At 36.2% G+C, this 18,303-nt stretch overlaps 1 protein-coding gene across 8 annotated transcripts in view; it reads left to right on the forward strand.

Moving 5' to 3' along the window:
• The window catches only part of LOC5578654, a 71,725-nt gene that overhangs the window by 12,866 nt on the left and 40,556 nt on the right, over positions 1–18,303 (forward strand). The window contains exons 1-3 of one of the 8 annotated variants that reach the window (XM_021837325.1): positions 7,337–7,532; positions 7,762–8,066; positions 17,434–17,525. In XM_021837325.1, the coding sequence (XP_021693017.1) occupies positions 7,985–8,066; positions 17,434–17,525 (174 nt within the window). In that variant the 5' untranslated portion in view covers positions 7,337–7,532; positions 7,762–7,984. Of the gene's footprint in view, positions 1–7,336; positions 7,533–7,761; positions 8,067–17,433; positions 17,526–18,303 lie in introns of those variants that run through there. The other 7 variants (XM_021837350.1, XM_021837343.1, XM_021837331.1 and 4 more) reach the window with 7 other exon arrangements.

Raw genomic sequence — 18,303 nt, forward strand, 5'->3', positions numbered from 1 at the left:
TAGTCGTGACTCAACTTGAAGATTTGATATCGGAAAATGACGATTTAGATGGAACTGGAAAACTGTGCAAAGTTTCAGCTCAATAGAAAAAAATGAATTAAAAAATTTACCAAATTTTGGTGCTGTTGCTTGGAATCACTCTTGTGCCGCTATAGGAATACATGTACCTATAGTAGCACTATTTCTAATTTCTGTTCCTATAGTAGCACAAGCATCACGGCGTTGTGCAAAATGCTAATCAAAACCGTATTTTTACAAAACTTTTATATTTTTTCTACAATATATGGATAAAAAGCTTTCGTTTGATGTAAAAAAAGTTCTTAATTCATCAATTATTTCGTATAATAAAAAGTAGTTTCTCTCGGTAGTGCTACTATAGGAACAATAAGTTTACTATAGGCTCAAGAGAGCTAAAATTTTAAGCAAAACTAATTTTTTCGATCATTTTTTAACAAAATCAAGCTGTGTATCAATGGTACTTAGATAGATTGCTCTTGACCTTCATGTCAAAAATTATTTTGAAAAGATTTATAGCAAAACGGCCGTAAAAAGCCACTAGTGCGACTATAGGGGAGTCCACTAAGGGAACACCGACCCTATAGTAGTCTAAACTACTTTTGAACACGCTTTTTACTTTTCTCTTGTGCTGGGAGTGAAAGGATGGTGTATCACCAAATTTCGTTATAACTGGACAAATCACTAAAGTTACCTAATATCAGAGAATAGTGGAATATAATTCATTTTTTTAAAGCTACACCTTTAGTAGAATACAAAGGATAAAAACATACAAATTGTTTATAAAACTAACAATTTCTGTATTGCGAAAAATAATGTTAAACTTTGATGAACAGCTTTTCTTAGGAGTTTTTTGAAAAACTATTTATCTTTTCATCCAAAATCATTTTCAAAGATCATATATTTTCATAGCATTGTAGAATAATAGTTGAACGGTGCACAGAAAACCGATTACGACTTTATCAATAAACGAAAAAGATATAGCATAAACAAAGTGTCCACTTTATAAAACGCACAGCCCATTTGGGTTCTCTTGAAACGTTTGTTGGTGCTTGTAGAGTTCATTCAGCTGAAACGACATTTTTCGAAATAGCAAAAAATATTGTATGCAACTCGTTGCAAAACTCGTTTTTTTCAGCACTCTTTGTATTTGTCCAACTCGGCGAGCCTCGTTGGATAAATGTACAATCCATGCTGAAAAAATCTTCTTTTTGCAACTTGTTGCGTAATAGTACTTACGGAACAAGTTGCAGAATGATTATTTTTTCAGCATGAGTCGTAAATTTATCCTACGAGACTTGCCGAGGAGACCACTTGAGGGTATCAGAAATTATATCGGAAAGCATTCACCATCATTTTACAATTTGTAATGAGAAAACGTTGCGTAATGAATCATTACAGCACTGGTTTCAGTTGCGTTATGACTGTTCCCGCATTGCATACTTCAGTGCAGAAAAGTAGGCCAGTTTTTGAAAGATTGGCGTGATGGAAAACAGCCTATTAAGATGAGAAATTGCAAAAATAACTATTAGAATCCCGTCTCCCATATCTTCCTCATATACCTTATGATAAAGATATGTCAAGTTTTCATTATTGTTGATGAAGGTTTAAAGGTAACCCAAAGACGTTTTTTTCCTCTCTCTCTCTCTGTGTGGATGCGCAACTGCGACCATTATTTAGATCTATTGTGCATTACCCATTAGTGTGGGACAAAATTTAGATTCTCGCTCCAGTCCACTTTTCGGACTGCATTTAGGTCCCATAACATCTGTGTAAAATTTCAGCTCGATCGGTGAAACTATTTTTACGCGCCAGCCGTTCAAAGTTTGTATGGTATTTACTATGGGAAAACTTACTTTTGCAAAGAAAAATCGCCAGGGGTCGCCCATTGACCTCTATAAAAGTTCTGAACACAGACCTCGATGAGTATTTCTACGATGAAGAATATTGCCGAAGACCAAGAAACAATCCGACACTTGTGAAAAAAGTTATTCAATGAAAACATATTAGCAAAGCGATGTTGATTAACACGTAAAGGAATAACAATAATAACAAAATGGGCGACCTCTGGCGATTTTTCTTTGCAAAAGTAAGTTTTCCCGTAGTAAATCCCATACAAACTTTGAACGGCTGGTGCGTAAATATAGTTTCACCGATCAAGCTGAAATTTTGCACAGTTGCTATGGAACCTAAATGCAATTCGAAAAGTAGACTGGAGCGAGAATCTAAATTTTGCATATTAACATGTCCCAGGCTATTACCCATATCCTGAGTGTATAGTGCATGTCGCATTACTCTATTTCCATAAGTAATGAAGCATCGATTTCTGAACAGTTCTTGTTTTGATTCATCAGGGATTGATAAAAATCGAATGTGATGGAAAGGTCCCGCTATTTATAATCATCATAGACTTTCATCTAAGCGAAGGCGCGCCGCTTAGCAAACATAATCGATTGAATTTCTGAAGAACCAAATCGGTACTACTGATATTTGACCATCCAACGGAACTCTTGTCCCTTCCTCGTTTCGCTTTTAGTTTAGTCCCAGAAAAATACTGGAAAAAAGGGGCTTTGTACTAGCAGCACAGAAAAACAGACGTAACAGCTAGAGCAATTATCAATTTAAAACATAATCACATGAACATTTACGCCCAATGCTAAAAATACTTCATTTGGCCAACCGCGAACTAGGTGGCGGTAGTGAGCAAACGTCAAACTCGAACAAAAGTGATGCAAGCGCCACGAGTGGCCCGTCGGCCAACTACCAAATATTAGAATTGGGTGCTATTCTGCTGTGCGATGAAAATAAAAAGAGTGTTACGTCTGTTTGTCTGTGCAAGTACAGTGGGATTCCGTTTTTGGCATGCTCCATTTTTGGCACCCCCCGATTTTGGCAACAAAATGGATCCGTTTTTAGCAACATTTTTGAATGGTATTCAATACCATTGGTATTTGTTATTTTTTGTAATTATTATCGTACCTGTTCCTTTAGTCATTTGAATAGCAGGTCAACTACACACCGATTACATTTCAGCGCTCCATTTTCGTCGATATTCTACTAAATCTCACCAACTAATGGATCCCGTATTTGCTTATTTGCTTCGGGATGGTCATTGGTCATGCATTCACAACGTTTCATGAGTCCATCAATCTCCACTACCATCTCAAATAAAGACCAATATTTTTTCTTAGGCATCCATACTGAGTGACCAGCCCACTTAAGTCTGTTAGTAGGTGATACACTAAAGAAAAACACTAGTCTTCAGATTTCAAACAGTTTGTTTGAACAAAGCACAAGCACCGACATAAAAGCAACAAAAAGTTTATGACTCACACAGAATTACAATCATAAATTTTGTCTTACCTTTTAGGCTCACTGTTCTTATTATTAAGGAGTTGAATAAATTGCCTTTTAAGGATTTTCATTAAATAAATTGCATTATCCTTGTGAATTGTAGAAGAATCAACATATAATCCATAAAAAAGAGCGCATATTTTACTATATTGTATATTATTTTTTAAGAATTCCAATGTGCCATTTATTACCGGCACCATGCGAACGCAGTCCAAACTATTCTTTATTCTAAAAAATATCATTGGAGCAAGCAAAAATACGATTGAGAGAGATTTCATTTTTTTCGTGGTATTAGTTTGTATATTGATCTTTCTGCTTCAACTATTTAGAGCTACGTTCCTTCTTTGTTAGAGATTCTGTAAGACGTTATACCTATTTGTTAAGAGACGATCCAGAATAGTATAGTGGTTATCACGCCCAATGGTATGGGTGCCCTAGTGTAGATGTAGTTGTGAACCTTAGAGGAAAACAATATGCACTCTGTCTCGAAAAACACCCAGAATCCGGGTATAAATTTTTCAAATTGGGTAATATTTCCATATGCATTTTGATGAGTCTGGAAAGCGTGTGCAAGTTTCTTTGAGGAAAACAAAAACAAACTGTGTATGACGAGCGTATGCTAGTCTACGTGTGTTCAAATGTCACTAAGCTCTATACAAGATTTTTAATCAAGGATACGGGTCTCAACATAATCAAAATATTCCTTAGGGGCTAGGTCTATGAGTTTCCTAACTGTAGCCTAGAAAACTCTTAGGGGATTCTTGATTCTTCTCAGAAAACGGATTCTTTAGGGTGTCTGCAGATTCCTAGAGGCCACTGGATGTTTCTTGTGGGATCCCTAAACTCTTAAGATTTCTAGGGCGTCTAAATTCCTTGCGGGATAATGTGGATTTCTAGTGGTATTTTGAGTATTTCTGACGAAATCTTGGGGATTTTTGAAAGGTTCCCAGAGAAATTGAGAGAGTACTCCTGGTAGCCTAAACATTTATTATTTTGAAAATTTTCATCGGAGACTTGAGAATTTTCAGAAAAAGAATTTTAGGCGGTATGCTACGGATTCCTAGCAAGATGCTTCAGAGAACTAGCGTTTTCCTATAGATTCCTTATGAGCACCTGAAGATTCCTATCAGGTCCTTTAGGTTCCATAATAAGATCTTGATATAAATGTTCCGTTAATTTCATAAGGTAGGCGTAAAACATATTTTTTACGTATCTTGAGAAGTAGTTGTTTATGTTTGCCCTTTTGTTTGCAATCAATCATTCATTATGAAATGCTTAACTTTATCAGGAACATAAATTAGAGGAGCAATTCTAAACTCATCAAATTTTGTCAAATTTAGCTTTAGTCTTAAAGTTAAATTGATTTATAATGTGTATTAAATAAAAACAAACTAATGCCGTTTCGCGATACCCAGCGCTTTTATTTTGCAAACACCGTTTTGACTCATATTCCGAACACTTAAGGTCAACAGTGACTTCGAATGCATCTGATAGACATAAGTAAGCTGATATTTGTGAAAATTTTAATTCCTTCGCAAAGCCTAACCGTTAGCTGTTGGGTGTGCCGACAAAAATGTTTATTCAAACGTGTTTAGTATTGTTTTTACATAAAAATATGGAACAACATTTCGATTCAAATGCCGAACACGGTGCTCATTCTGTCTCATATTCCGAACAACTTGATTCAAATTCCGAACAGCACGAATAAATCATATTCAAATAATTAAATTCGCAAACAAATTTATCTGAGCTATTTCTAGTGGTCTCGAACTAGAGAATCATCATTACTCCCGAGGTATAAAACATATTGGAAGACGTTAAAATTGAATTGCAATTGACTGCCATTTCTTAGTAATTTGATGACATATTTCAGCGAAATATTTCAACTCAGCCGCCATACAAAAACCTTGTGTTCGGAATATGAGTCTGTTCGGAATTTGAAGACAGAACGGTATGCCTTTCTTAGAATGCAGTAATACATTTTTGTTTCATATTCCCTTCAGAAAATGACCAGTTCTTGAATAAAAGACACTTATGCGATTACTGATGTCACATAGCTCACTCATACAAATAGTACAATAAAACTTCTAAAAAATCATTGAAGAAGATGAGGCTTAAACAATATGTAGCACGTTTTCCAAAATAAAACATTACGGGATTATAGATTCACAGCATACTTAGTAGAACCCTTCGGAATACTGCTTCGAAGTGAACCGTTCCGAAGTCGCGATGTGATATGGCTCCACAAGGATGATGCAGTAACACTCTAATCATGTTTTCGAAACCAATAGTTGAAAAATAAAATTTTGAATATGGGTTCCGATTTTGGCACGGTTCCGTTTTTGGCAACTGAAAATTTCAATTATGTTGCCAAAAATGGAATCCCACTGTAATAATGTTTAGTAATCAGAATTCACGAGAGTCCTTGAATTACTTAAGTGCTTAACAGTTCTTGTTGATTGTTATCCTGGCTTCAGGTGTCGTCTCGGGACTGACCAACTCCGAGTCTTTAACCATCTGCTAGGTAAAATAGATTCAATTTCAGAAACTGTTGTCAGTAACAAGGACTTTGTACCGCGAATCCTTGAATTACCAGAACATATTACCCTAGCCCGACAAACAAGATGAGACTAGGGTTCAAATTGGTAGATCTTACCCCGTAATGCACCACGAAAAGGTGATCTACCCACGTTACAGGTAAGGGATCATCCAAAAATGACGTCCATCTTTTGGTGGAGGGGGGTCTAGGAAAGTGTGACAGTACGTGTATAAGGTATTGGAAAAAGCGTGACAGAGGGGGGATGAGGGTCTAGAAATCCCGAAAAACGATGGACGTCATATTTGAATCATCCCTAAACCCAAAACCGACGATGGTTCACATAAAGAAACTACATAATACTTTCCACATCGGTACAATTGTCATACACGCTTGAATGAAGATACATCAATTAATTACGATTCGCACAAAATCGAGTTCTCCTAGACCAACACATTAGGAGTGTGTTGGATTCTTTTTTCCCAAAGTACATGACATATAAAGATGCTTCATAATACTAAGCATATAAAGTATAAAGGGATGTTCATCACTTTTCTTTTTGTTTTGAATGGGTAGGAGTGTGAGCTCTTGTCGAAAATCTAACTATTTTGTATTACAAGATCAGTAATGGTGCAACTGAAGTCTAATCAACGCTCAAGATTACGACTCAAAAGCTGAACTTCATAACTTTTTTTTTCTTGAAAATTAATAAATAACGTGATTTAAGATCAATACATTTATGCATAATTTAACAAATATATTTGACAAAAACATGGCCATAGAAGAGATGAATTTACCTAAATTTCCGTTTTGATGATGAATTGGTAGATTTGATAAGCTTTGGACAAAGTTAGAGTACAAATTGCTTGAGCTGGCAATTGCCTTGAATTCCGCTACTGAGGTTACAGCTCCAGAAAATAAAGTTATGCTATGCATCCCAATGCTTAAAAATAAATTTTTAGAATTATGTTTTCAACCTTTCGGTCCTGGCATGATTGATATCCAAATACCACAATAACCGAGAAGAGAGAGAGAGAGAGAGCAAAAGGACAATATACGCAGAGAAAAGTATACTTCATCAGGTACCTTTTCGTCACAAAATTGCGCACCTCACTCTGCAAGCGAGAGAAAGTATTGTCTAGTCGAGCAAGCGCGCGCTTCGTAAATTTTAGACGAGAATTTTAAATTTAAATCTTCCTCGGTAACTTACTCGCCGACTTCCCGTTTCATCTCAGCATTTAGCAGTGCAAAATTGACCGGCAAGGCGGCTCTCACCCCTTTTAACGTTTCACGGTGCAATTTTGTTTAGGCGCCACTCTCGCTCGCATAAGCTCTCCAACTCGGCTTAGCTTGAGTACGGAATTTGCGAGATTTTCTTCTGGTGTTCATAAGCATCCTCAAATCCCCTGTGGAGAACACCTGGTAGGAGAATAATTTTCCTCCTTGACCGGGACGCGCCAACGATTTGGATGGAGGAAAAGTTTAAACCGTTCACGCGCCGTTTTTTTCTCGGGATGATAGATGATTGCTGCAGTCGACAAACAGCACAGTTGCAAATCGGTCGGTAGGAGAAATCGACTCTCAGCTGAGGCGTTCGTTCAGTGAAGCGATCTAGTGGATTGATGTGGTAACAAGAATTAAGGCTCAAGAATCCATCATTCAATCATCAGCAATCATCGAAAACTAAAAACCAGTATTTTTGATCAAATTTAAATAAATATTTATGAAAATCTATCATTGAATTACAGATATTAAGTGCAATGCAATGATAGATTTTCATAAACATTGCTTCGATTTTGAGCGAAAAAACTGGTTTTGAAAATTTGAAAAACGATGATGGTTATTTTCCTCTTAAGGAAGCTTAATGAAAACTAGATCTAATCAAAGTAGGTGAAAAGGATAAACAAGCAAGCCGACGAATAACCAGGAAACAAATTAAATTTGAGTGACATAATCGGTTCGTTTGCGAAGAATCGATGTAAAAAAATTGTGATTGTGCATCTGAGAGGATCAACAATAGGTGAAAATTCTGTGATTTGATTGAAGTGAGTGAAACTAAACAAAGAAAAAACATCAAAAATGGAGGAAAGCAATGAAGTGGTGCTTTACATTTATGACCTAACACAAGGCATGGCTGCTATGATGTCCCAGATGCTGCTAGGTGAGTGATATAATTTGTAAGCAACTTTGTATAGGTATACTTATCAAAAAGAGGCGACTGGTTTTTCATTAATTAGTACCAACCTGTCAGTTAAGGATGTTTCAAATTAAAAAATCCACTGTAAACTACTGCAATTCATTGTCTATGCTATCCTTAGAAGAGAGGCAGGCAAACTGTTGAAATAGCGCCAAATAGTTCTCCTATTCACCGTTTACAAGTATGAAACATTAGGTTCATGAGAGAGACTGCTTCCATTGTACATTATATCGGCCTTCTATTCCTTCTAAATCATGTTTCAAGAAAACTGATTTTGTTATATACGCTATGCTATAAAATTAGTTTTGGTGTGTTACTTATAAGCGATTTCTTCACCACCGCTTAGGCCTTAAACCTGGTTTAATCATATGGGTAAACGTGGTTTACGGCTTAAGCGAAGGTGAAGAAATCGGCCCTTAGTGTATTTCTTACAATGGACAAGCACGAGTTGCTTAGCGGGTTATTTATCATGCCATTGCACTATGGGCCAGGGACGCAATCTGGCGGGACAAAATTAATAACTCGGTAACGAAGCGTTTCCGGTATTTGGTGTCTTCGACAAAGTTTTTTGTAACAACGAGGAACATCTACTGACATAAACGGATAGTTCGTAAACCGTCCGCATAGGTAACGCCAAAATCTAACTTTTTACTTTGACGTTCTAGAGACTTGGCATGTTCTGCAAAGTTGTTCATTTTGATAAAATAAACAACTCTCTCGAAGACGTCAAAATTCCACAGCCTACCGTTTTCGAGTTATTGGCGAAATAAGAGAAAATTAGTGAAAAAACGATTTTTTTCACCGAATTTCACATTTTTCCTAAGAACCATGTCATATAATATTTTTTGCTGATAAATATACAACGAACGCAAGCTCGGGTGGAAAAATGTTAATAATACGACGCATAAAACCTAAGAAATTATGAAAAAACTTGAAAAATAGAGCAATTTTTAAACCTTAATATCTCCAAAAGCGCAAAAAATCGCAAGCTCAAATTTTCAGGCAACATAGAGCAATACTTGATGAAACGGATGTCAAAATTCCAGAGAGGTATATTTTGGTGTTTTTGAGATTTTTTTATTTTTTTACACTTTCCTTTCCATTACGCGATTAATATAGTCATGGCAAATATTTAAGTGTATGTTTAAATTATCGGAAAAATATATTTTATTATTTCATGAAATTATTATATCTGCTCACAGTACAAGCCGGCCTTGGATTTCATCTCGAATTTGTTGTCACAGTTTTCCGGAAGCTCAAAATTTAAGCAAATCCGATGATAAAACACATATTTAAGGTTAAACAACCTAACAGTTCTCAAAATTGAAGGAATCTCCAAATTGATACCTTTGATCTGTATCCTCTGTTTCGAACATCCTAGAATCAAAAGAGCGCTTTAAAAGAAAACTACAAGCTCCGGACAAGAGATCGTGCGCTCTGAAATTTTAGTATTTAGAGATATCGACATGAATATGCTTTAAAATTTGATTTTCCGTGTTAAAAGTAACACATTCACAAAATAAATTGCTCACCTCGGACCATCATGACAACAATTAACTGACACATGATCAAGTCTTTCATGGCATACTATATCATTTGAATTATTGAAGAAAAACAATTATGTACCCCGTTTTTAATCTACACTTTCATCTACATTACTCGATATCAACTCAAGGAACTGCTCTTAAACTGAATTTCATGGCTACTATGATGGCTTTTTTAAACAGATTTCTGAAAGTTTTTGTTCCACAACTCGTTATTTCTTGAAGTCGATCGTCCCTTCAGATTCTTCATGGAAATTAACTGTATTGGAGAAATATAATCATTGTAAAAAAAATGATACATCTCAAAAACACCAAAATATACCTCTCTGGAATTTTGACATCCCTTTCATCAAGTATTGCTCTATGTTGCCTGAAAATTTGAGCTTGCGATTTTTTGCGCTTTTGGAGATATTAAGGTTCAAAAAATGCTCTATTTTTCAGGTTTTTTCATAATTTCTTAATTTTTATGCGTCGTATTATTAACATTTTTCCACCAGAGCTTGCGTTTGGTATATATTTATAAGCAAAAAATATTAAATGACATGGTTCTTAGGAAAAATGTCAAATTCGGTGAAAAAAATCGTTTTTTCATTAATTTTCTTTTATTTCGCCAATAACTCGAAAACAGTAGGCTGTGGAATTTTGACGTCTTCGAGAGAGTTGTTTATTTTATCAAAATGAACAACTTTGCAGAACATGCCAAGTCTCTAGAACGTCACAGTAAAAAGTTAGATTGTGGCGCCGCCTATGCGGACGATTTACAAACTATCCGTTTATGTCAGTAGATGGTCCTCGTTGTAACAAAAAACTTTGTCGAAGACACCAAATACCGGAAACGCTTCGTTACCGAGTTATTAATTTTGTCCCGCCAGATTGCGTCCCTGTCCCATAGTGCATTGCATTGGCAGACGCTAGATGAAATGCTCGTGGATATCTGGGAAAACGCTTAAGGCTAAGTAGCCCGTCATTCGTTTTGGCAACAATGATGACTTTTCAGCTTGCATTTCAAAGTGATAAAACTCAGTCTTGACAGTTTAAATTTACTTGAAAAAGTATCACTGTACGAGCTAACATGCATAAAGTATGCTGATACTTTTTCAGCTGTGTAAGTGCAAAACCAACTGATTTTCTTTGATTCGAAATCGTAAGGTGAATTAGCAACAATCATCAACGACGCGTACAAAGTTCAATGACGGCCTACTTCGCCTTAACGAACTTCTGACTTGATGCTTATGACTTATGAAAATTTTGATCAAGGACTATTCAGGAAACCTACAAGAATTTTTGTGTGCACTAAATAGCGTTAATGGATATTCAGCATTAAGGTGATTATAGAAAGAATCCACACCTAAAATTTTCAAGAGCACGAAACTTGAGAACCAAACAGCGCTACGCGTTGAAAATTTATCCCATTGGTCACCACCTGCAAGCAAGTAATTTGATTGCTTTTCTACGTGAACTGTTGTCAGATTCACCAGTCTTGTGCACTTTAAAATTCAATGTTTGGATTCGTTTTATAATCACCTTAAACTGTTTCATACAAAAACAGTTGCATAATGAAACAGTAATTCATACCAAACTTCCATTCTGAGATATGTTGCGTTTAACGGATTTCACGCCAACTCGACACGCGATTGGCAGCACCAGGGTTGGGAAAAAATCTGAAATTCATTCTACAGTAGCAAAACAAAGCCAATCACGGTCAGCGAAGCCAGTGAAACTCACGCCCATCGCTGCTGTAGGCTAAAAGCCTTGAAAATTGCAAAACACCCGTTGCTAAGGGCAACCCAAAATTACTGTAGAAAAATGTTCTATTTCCCGCAGCATTTCCCGCATTTAGAGCTTTCAATGACACTAACGATTTAGAAAATTCATGCACCCAACATAGGCTACTTGATGAGATTCAACGTTTTTGAACTACTGTAGTCAGAGAGCCACGTGACTTTTTCGAAATTCAAGCCTACTACTATTACCATTCCCAACACTGGGCAGCGCCCCTTCAGAATTCAATGAAACTTTCTGGATGTCAAAAGTATGTGAAACTAAGATACTTTGCATATTTTGTTTTTTTTTTTTCAAAATCGATCTAGACTAACATTTGGAAAGGGTCAAAGTTTTTTTTTTACTTTTTTTTATAAACCCGTATAACTCAAAAACGGTAAGACCTACAAAAAAGTGTTGTATGGAGGACTGTCGTGAAATTTCCTGACGTTCTAGAAAAAAAAAATAAAAAAAAATAATAAAAACAGATTTTGATCATCCTTAAGCAAAAAGTCTCGTAATTAAATTTACTAAAAGTCGTCCATACATTGCAAATTGGGCATATATTAGAGAAAAAAGTTTTTCTAACATCGATTTTTTAAAGTCCAAAATGAATTTTTTATTTTATTTTTATTTCGTTTTAAATAGTCTAGTATGATCATATTTTCAAGTGATAAATGATTTTTAATCACAAAATAGATCATATTTGTTTTATTGGGAGTAGTTAAAAGAAATAAAACAGAATTATACAGAGTTTTTTAAATTAAATTCAATTGATCTCGCACCAAACCGCTAATGAGAAAATCAACTCCGTCTAACAATCCGATGGGTTTTTTTTTATGGTTGGAAAGATATCACAATAATATTTAATTTCTTATTTGGTCAAAGCCAATCTTAACAGGTGTCTGGAAAGGGTCAATATTATGCTTATGAAAAAAGTCGTGGTTTGTTTTTATTTTTATTATTGCTTTATATCCTAAAACGTAGTATCTGCACATGAATATTTACATTGTTTTTGGGCTTTACTGAATAAATTGAATATTTTTGGTTCATCCTCTGAATTGGTATACCGTTTGGCTGCAATTTGTGTATCATTAATAGACATAAAACAATGATATTTTTGGGTACCAGGGACAGTTTTAACCTTATCAAAAAATTCCACCAATTCCTCTGACATTTTAACATATTGTCCATTAGAAATTTAATTTGGTGATACATGTATCAGTTTGTTTCACTGCCCAGTCGAATAGTTCTCGCGGAGTTGCGATTGTGTTTCCATAGTATTTTGCAAGACTTGCTCTTTTTGCTATTCGCTTGAGGGTGCCACCAATAGCGTCACAGGGGCCTTTGCCGTGGGATGTGGCAAAAAAGTGCCACTCTGCTTCCAATCCATGTATTTTCTTGAAATTACTTAAGCTGACATTTTTTTTAAATTTTTATAATGAGCTGCAGCTCCATCTGACTTAAAAATAACTTTTGATTTGTTTAACAAAATTTATCAATTTTGAAATAAATAGCTGAACTGCTACTGTGTCATGGGTCTGATATTATAATAAAACTAACATTTTCCAATTTATTATCTTTTTTATGGTAAATCTAGAATTGGTGTAGCGTTTTTTGGGAATTATTCCAGTATTATATCCTTGAGCAGCGTTATAATTTTCGGAAAAGTCGCTAATTACCAGTATTTAACCTTGTTTTAAAGAGTCTTTTTTGTTTCGTAGAAAAGCAGACTGTTATTTGCAAATAAAATCATGAGTTATGAGCTTATCAACTTTTTTTTAGGTAGATAACAATACAAACATATTCATTATTTCTTATTCATCTGGCGTTTAACGCAGGTACGTTTAGTAAGTTTTTTTTTCACAAAACTTTTTCTAGAAGAGAATTTAATGGGGTATGGATAAGGTTGTTACTTTTCAATGTTTGCAATACTGTTAAGATACCTTTCAAACCATAAAAATCCGTCGGATTGTTAGACGGAGTTAATTTTCTCATATGCAGAGGCGACGTCCATTGATTGCCTGCATTTAAAAAACATAATCATAATAATGTATATTTCCGTTTTTCAACTATTCTCAGTAAAAAATACAATCTTTTGTCTGATTCAAACTCATTTATCACTTGAAAACAAAATCTTTGAAAAAATAAATTTCAGTTTGGGACTTATAAACTTTGAAGTTAGATAAACTTTTTTCCCTAAAATATGCCCAATTTGCAATGTATGGACGACTTTTAGTAAATTTAATTTCGAAACTTTTTGCTTAACGATGATCAAAATTTGAAATGGTCGTTTTTTTAAATCGACTTTGAAGTTTTGAATATTTTTTTTTTCAGTGTAGAACATGTGTTTTTATTTTTTCAATATTTTTTTTCTAGAACTTCAGGAAATTTCACGACAGTCCCCCATACAACACTTTTTTGTAGGTCTTACCGTTTTCGAGTTATACGGGTTTATAAAAATAACCCAAGTAACCAGTAAGCACGATAATGCGGCACGGTAACAGCATTATATGCGCATATAGGGTAATCATTTAATGCATGTCAGTTTTATATACGCATTTAATGCTATTATAATGCCAGAAAAGGCGAAATAGCGTGCCATTATAGTGCCAAGATATAACCGTGCTTCTCTGCACCACTAATGCTGATATAAGATCAAGTGAGAAACGTCAGTTGTTTTCGCCAGGTTTTTAGGGCGAATATTTCTCGATTACTTTTTCAAATCGACGTAAGTAACTTTCATACGGTTTTGAGAAAACTAATTGAGAAGAATCACAACCTGTCTTCTAAAACTGTTTTAAAATGAATCACCTTTTTAACATGTTTTCGCCGTGTACATCGCTCAAATTTTGCATACAATCAGATCGCGTTCAAAAACTAGGTAGTTTCTATTATTTTCAACAAAAATAATTATAACAAAATGATAAGCCGTTTCACACAGTTACTTTCGACGTTTTTCTACCAGTGTAAAATCGGCTCAAGTAGTGTTTTGTTTTGATTCGTGGTTAAGTCACTTTGTCTCTTCATATAGCGGGGCGGCGAAAGTAGTGGTTAGGTTGCGAAAGTTGAAAATCTTACTTTCGTCGTTTTGTAAATCCGAAAAACGTTTTTAAACGTTCTAAAAGAGAATAATCGAGTTATTTCAGAGCGAAACGTGTAGAATTTCGTCTGTGAAACACGTAGGATCGATAAAGTAAGTTTGTACACTTTTTTGACTTGGGTCTATATGAATAAGTTTTCGAGATTTTGTGCTTTCGCGTACGCAGCCAGAGAGCTTTCGCGTATGCGGCCAAGCAACTGGTACACGAGGTAAATAAATGAATGAATGAAAACGGAAACCTCTAATAGTATGCAAAAAATGTAATAAAATGATACTGATAGTACTTCTCCATATCAGACATATTCATTTTGGTGGTTTTCATCCTTTTGAGGACTTGCAATTGCCACATTTTGATCCTTGTTATGATGATGAAATTCCTCATTTTGCGTCTCGAAACTGCGACACCCGTATTGTTGAGTTGTTGTCCTGCTCCTTTGCTCCTACGGCCACATAAGATGAATGGTATTGGAAAGAAAAGTGACCAATTTAAACCATCACTTTTCCCCGTCATAAAACCTGCAATTGTAGTAGTGAGAAGATTTATGTTTGACTCCCTCTTACCACTATATGCAAACACAAAGCACGTGGTATATCTGTCAAAACACTGGATGGCATTTAAACATGCCCTGTATTCGAATATAAAGCCAATATAGTGCTTATTTAATGCCTGTATGCATCAGGCTTAGAAGCATTAATGATGCTGTAATAGGGTTTCTATGCAGCGGAAGTGCTGTTATAAGGTGTGTAAGCATTTGTGGTGCTATAATAAAGCATATACGCATCTATGATGCTGATTAAGGGCTTATTATTAGTCCCAAGTAACCAGGAAGTTAAAAAAAACTTTGGGACTTTAAAAATTCGATGTTAGAAAAACTTTTTTCCCTAAAATATGCCCAATTTGCAATGTATGGACGGCTTTTAGTAAATTTAATTACGAAACTTTTTGCTTAAGGATGATCAAAATCTGAAATGGCCGTTTTTTTTTAAATCGACTTTAAAGTTTTGAGTATAATTTTTTTTTCAGTGTAGAAAATGTGTTTGTATTTTTTCAATTTTTGTCTCTAAAACGTCAGGAAATTTCACGACAGTCCCCCATACAACACTTTTGTGTAGGTCTTTTCGTTTTCGAGTTATACGGGTTTATAAAAAAAGTAAAAAAAAACTTTGACCCTTTTCAAATGTTAGTCTAGATCGATTTTGGAAAGCAAAGTATGTAAAGTATCTTAGTTTCACATAGTCTTCACACCCAGAAAGTTTCATTGAATTCTGAAGGGGTACTGCCCTTTGTCGAGTTGGCGTGAAATCCGTCTATTGCGCTAAAAAGTGTTATGCAGAGAGCCGGGCTTAACAGCCGGAGAACGGTTTTTACGAGATCCAGTCAATTTGTTTGCTTCGCGGATGATATGGACATTGTCGACTGAACATTTAAAAAGGTGGCAGACCTGTGCACCCGCCTGAAACGCGTGGCAGCAAAAGATGGACTGGTGGTGAATGCGTCCAAGACAAAGTACATGCTAGCTGGTAGAGCCGAGCGCGTTAGCCGTGAAATATGGAGGCGCATCATCAGTGGAAGCCGGGCCTACTATGGCCTTCACAAGAAACTGCGGTCAAAAAAGATTCACGCCCGCACCAAATGTACCATGTACAAAACGGTCATAAGGCCGGTAGTCCTCTACGCCTACGGGCATGAAACGTGGACGATGCTCGAGGAGGACCTGCAAGCACTTGGAGTCTTCGAACGTCGGGTGCTTAGGACGATCCTCGGCGGTGTGCAGGAGAACGGTGTGTGGCGGCGAAGGATGAACCACGAGCTCGCCCAACTCTACGGCGAACCCAGTATCCAGAAGGTGGCCAAAGCTGGAAGGATACGATGGGCAGGGCATGTTGCAAGAATGCCGGACAGCAACCCTGCAAGGATGGTGTTCGCTTCGGATCCGGTTAGTACAAGAAGGCGTGGAGCGCAGCGAGCAAGTGCGTATCGATTTGGCGAGCGTGGGGCAGCACCGAGTATTGTGGCGTGACATTGTTGATTCAGTGTAATCTGTTTCGATTTTAACTAAATAAGTGAAAAGTGAACCGCGAACACGCTTAATTCCTAAACCAGTGTACATTGATACGCGTGGATTTTAACTGTTTTGTGTCTGTCTGTCAAAATGTGGACCGCGGTTGCAACCGAGCTACACCGATGTTCGAACCGATGTACACATTACACATGGGTTTAAGTTCAGGTAAGAGTGTTTCGTTTTGAACACTAAAACAGAATACAAAGAGAGTACGAACCCCCTAAACCAAGGTGTTCGACGTCTATTTGGGAAGGCTAAGCTCCACATCTAACCGTTATAAAACAAAACAAAAAAACGGCCCAGATTTTTTTTCGAGGACTGTATTAATGTTAGAGTATTTGAGAATTGTAAAGATGTTTTTCAAACGAGTATAGTTGTCACTATACACAGATCTAATTCAATCGATTTTCTTTTTGCCTAAAACTTAGCTAAATTAATTTAACTCTTTTTGAATCCTCTGAGCAGAATCGCAAAATAGAATCAAACAAGTAGATTGGAGTACCTTGTTCCTTTCAATTCCGCCCTAATTGCTTATCTTAAACAGATACACGTATTTCGACTACCTCTTGTAGTGTCAGTTACTAGTATCGACTGGAGTAATACGAGTGATTTCAGTGGATACGAGCAATAAGGGCGGAATAAAAAGGTACAAGGTACTCCAATCTACTTTTTTCGATTCTCTAAATTAATCCACTGTCTGTTTTATCGTCAAAGCATGTTCATTGAAATAATCATGGAACGAAATCCATGTCGGTTAAGCCAATACGAACAATCGAAGTTAAATTATTTCTTATGCCCGAAAGACCGAATCCTAAAATTCAACTAATGTTCTTCTTTTTATCCACTTTTCTTCATTCCAGGTCGCCACATCGACGGCATTTGGCACACGGCGGTGGTCGTCTTCGGGCGGGAATACTTTTTCGGATCCCATGGCATCACGAGCTGCTTGCCGGTGAGTGTAAATGTTTATGTATCTACTGATGACGATTTTAATTCTGGGCCCAGCCAGACGCACCTGTAAAAGTTTCATTCACCCGTACCTGTTCTGCAGACTGCTGCCGAATCGTCGAGACATTAAAACTTTGTGGATAAAAATACACTCCCGGACGATATGTATCGGTTGTTGCGCGTAAACTGTAACGATGTTGTACACGGAGGAACTTAAATGATGTCTGATTTTGTGATTATTCATTTCATATGTAAATTTCCGAAGATGCAAACACATGTATCTTCAATTAGACAGAATTTGATGCAATTTTACAATTTTACCTAACAACAAACCGTTACTAGTAAACTACATACCAATTATATGAGTAACATCTAAAAATATCATAGTAATAAGTCAAACATAGCAGTAATACGAATATCCTGTAGTCGTAAACATTTCTGTGTCATCCACCATTATATTGGGAATACGATGACCTACGATATCTGTCTCGGAGAATTGCACCTACGGAGGAAAATAAAACGCCCACTTACCTAGATGTTTTCACGCCCGTCTTTCCATAGAAAATTATTTATAAGGGATACCTAGCACTCTCTTCCCGAGAAAACGTGTGAGCACAGATGGACAGACGTGACGCTTGCCGAAAGGCCAGGCATTGCAGAATTTACTCTCATTTGATTCTGAAGCACAATAAGAGCAAGCGAAGAAAAACATCGCATCTGTATCGGTTCATGATCGACAATGTTTCGCTAGTAGTAATAAGCTTGATACATAACGGTAGCAA

The sequence above is a fragment of the Aedes aegypti genome, chromosome 1 (genome assembly GCF_002204515.2).
Source record: "Aedes aegypti strain LVP_AGWG chromosome 1, AaegL5.0 Primary Assembly, whole genome shotgun sequence".
Taxonomy (NCBI): domain Eukaryota; kingdom Metazoa; phylum Arthropoda; class Insecta; order Diptera; family Culicidae; genus Aedes; species Aedes aegypti.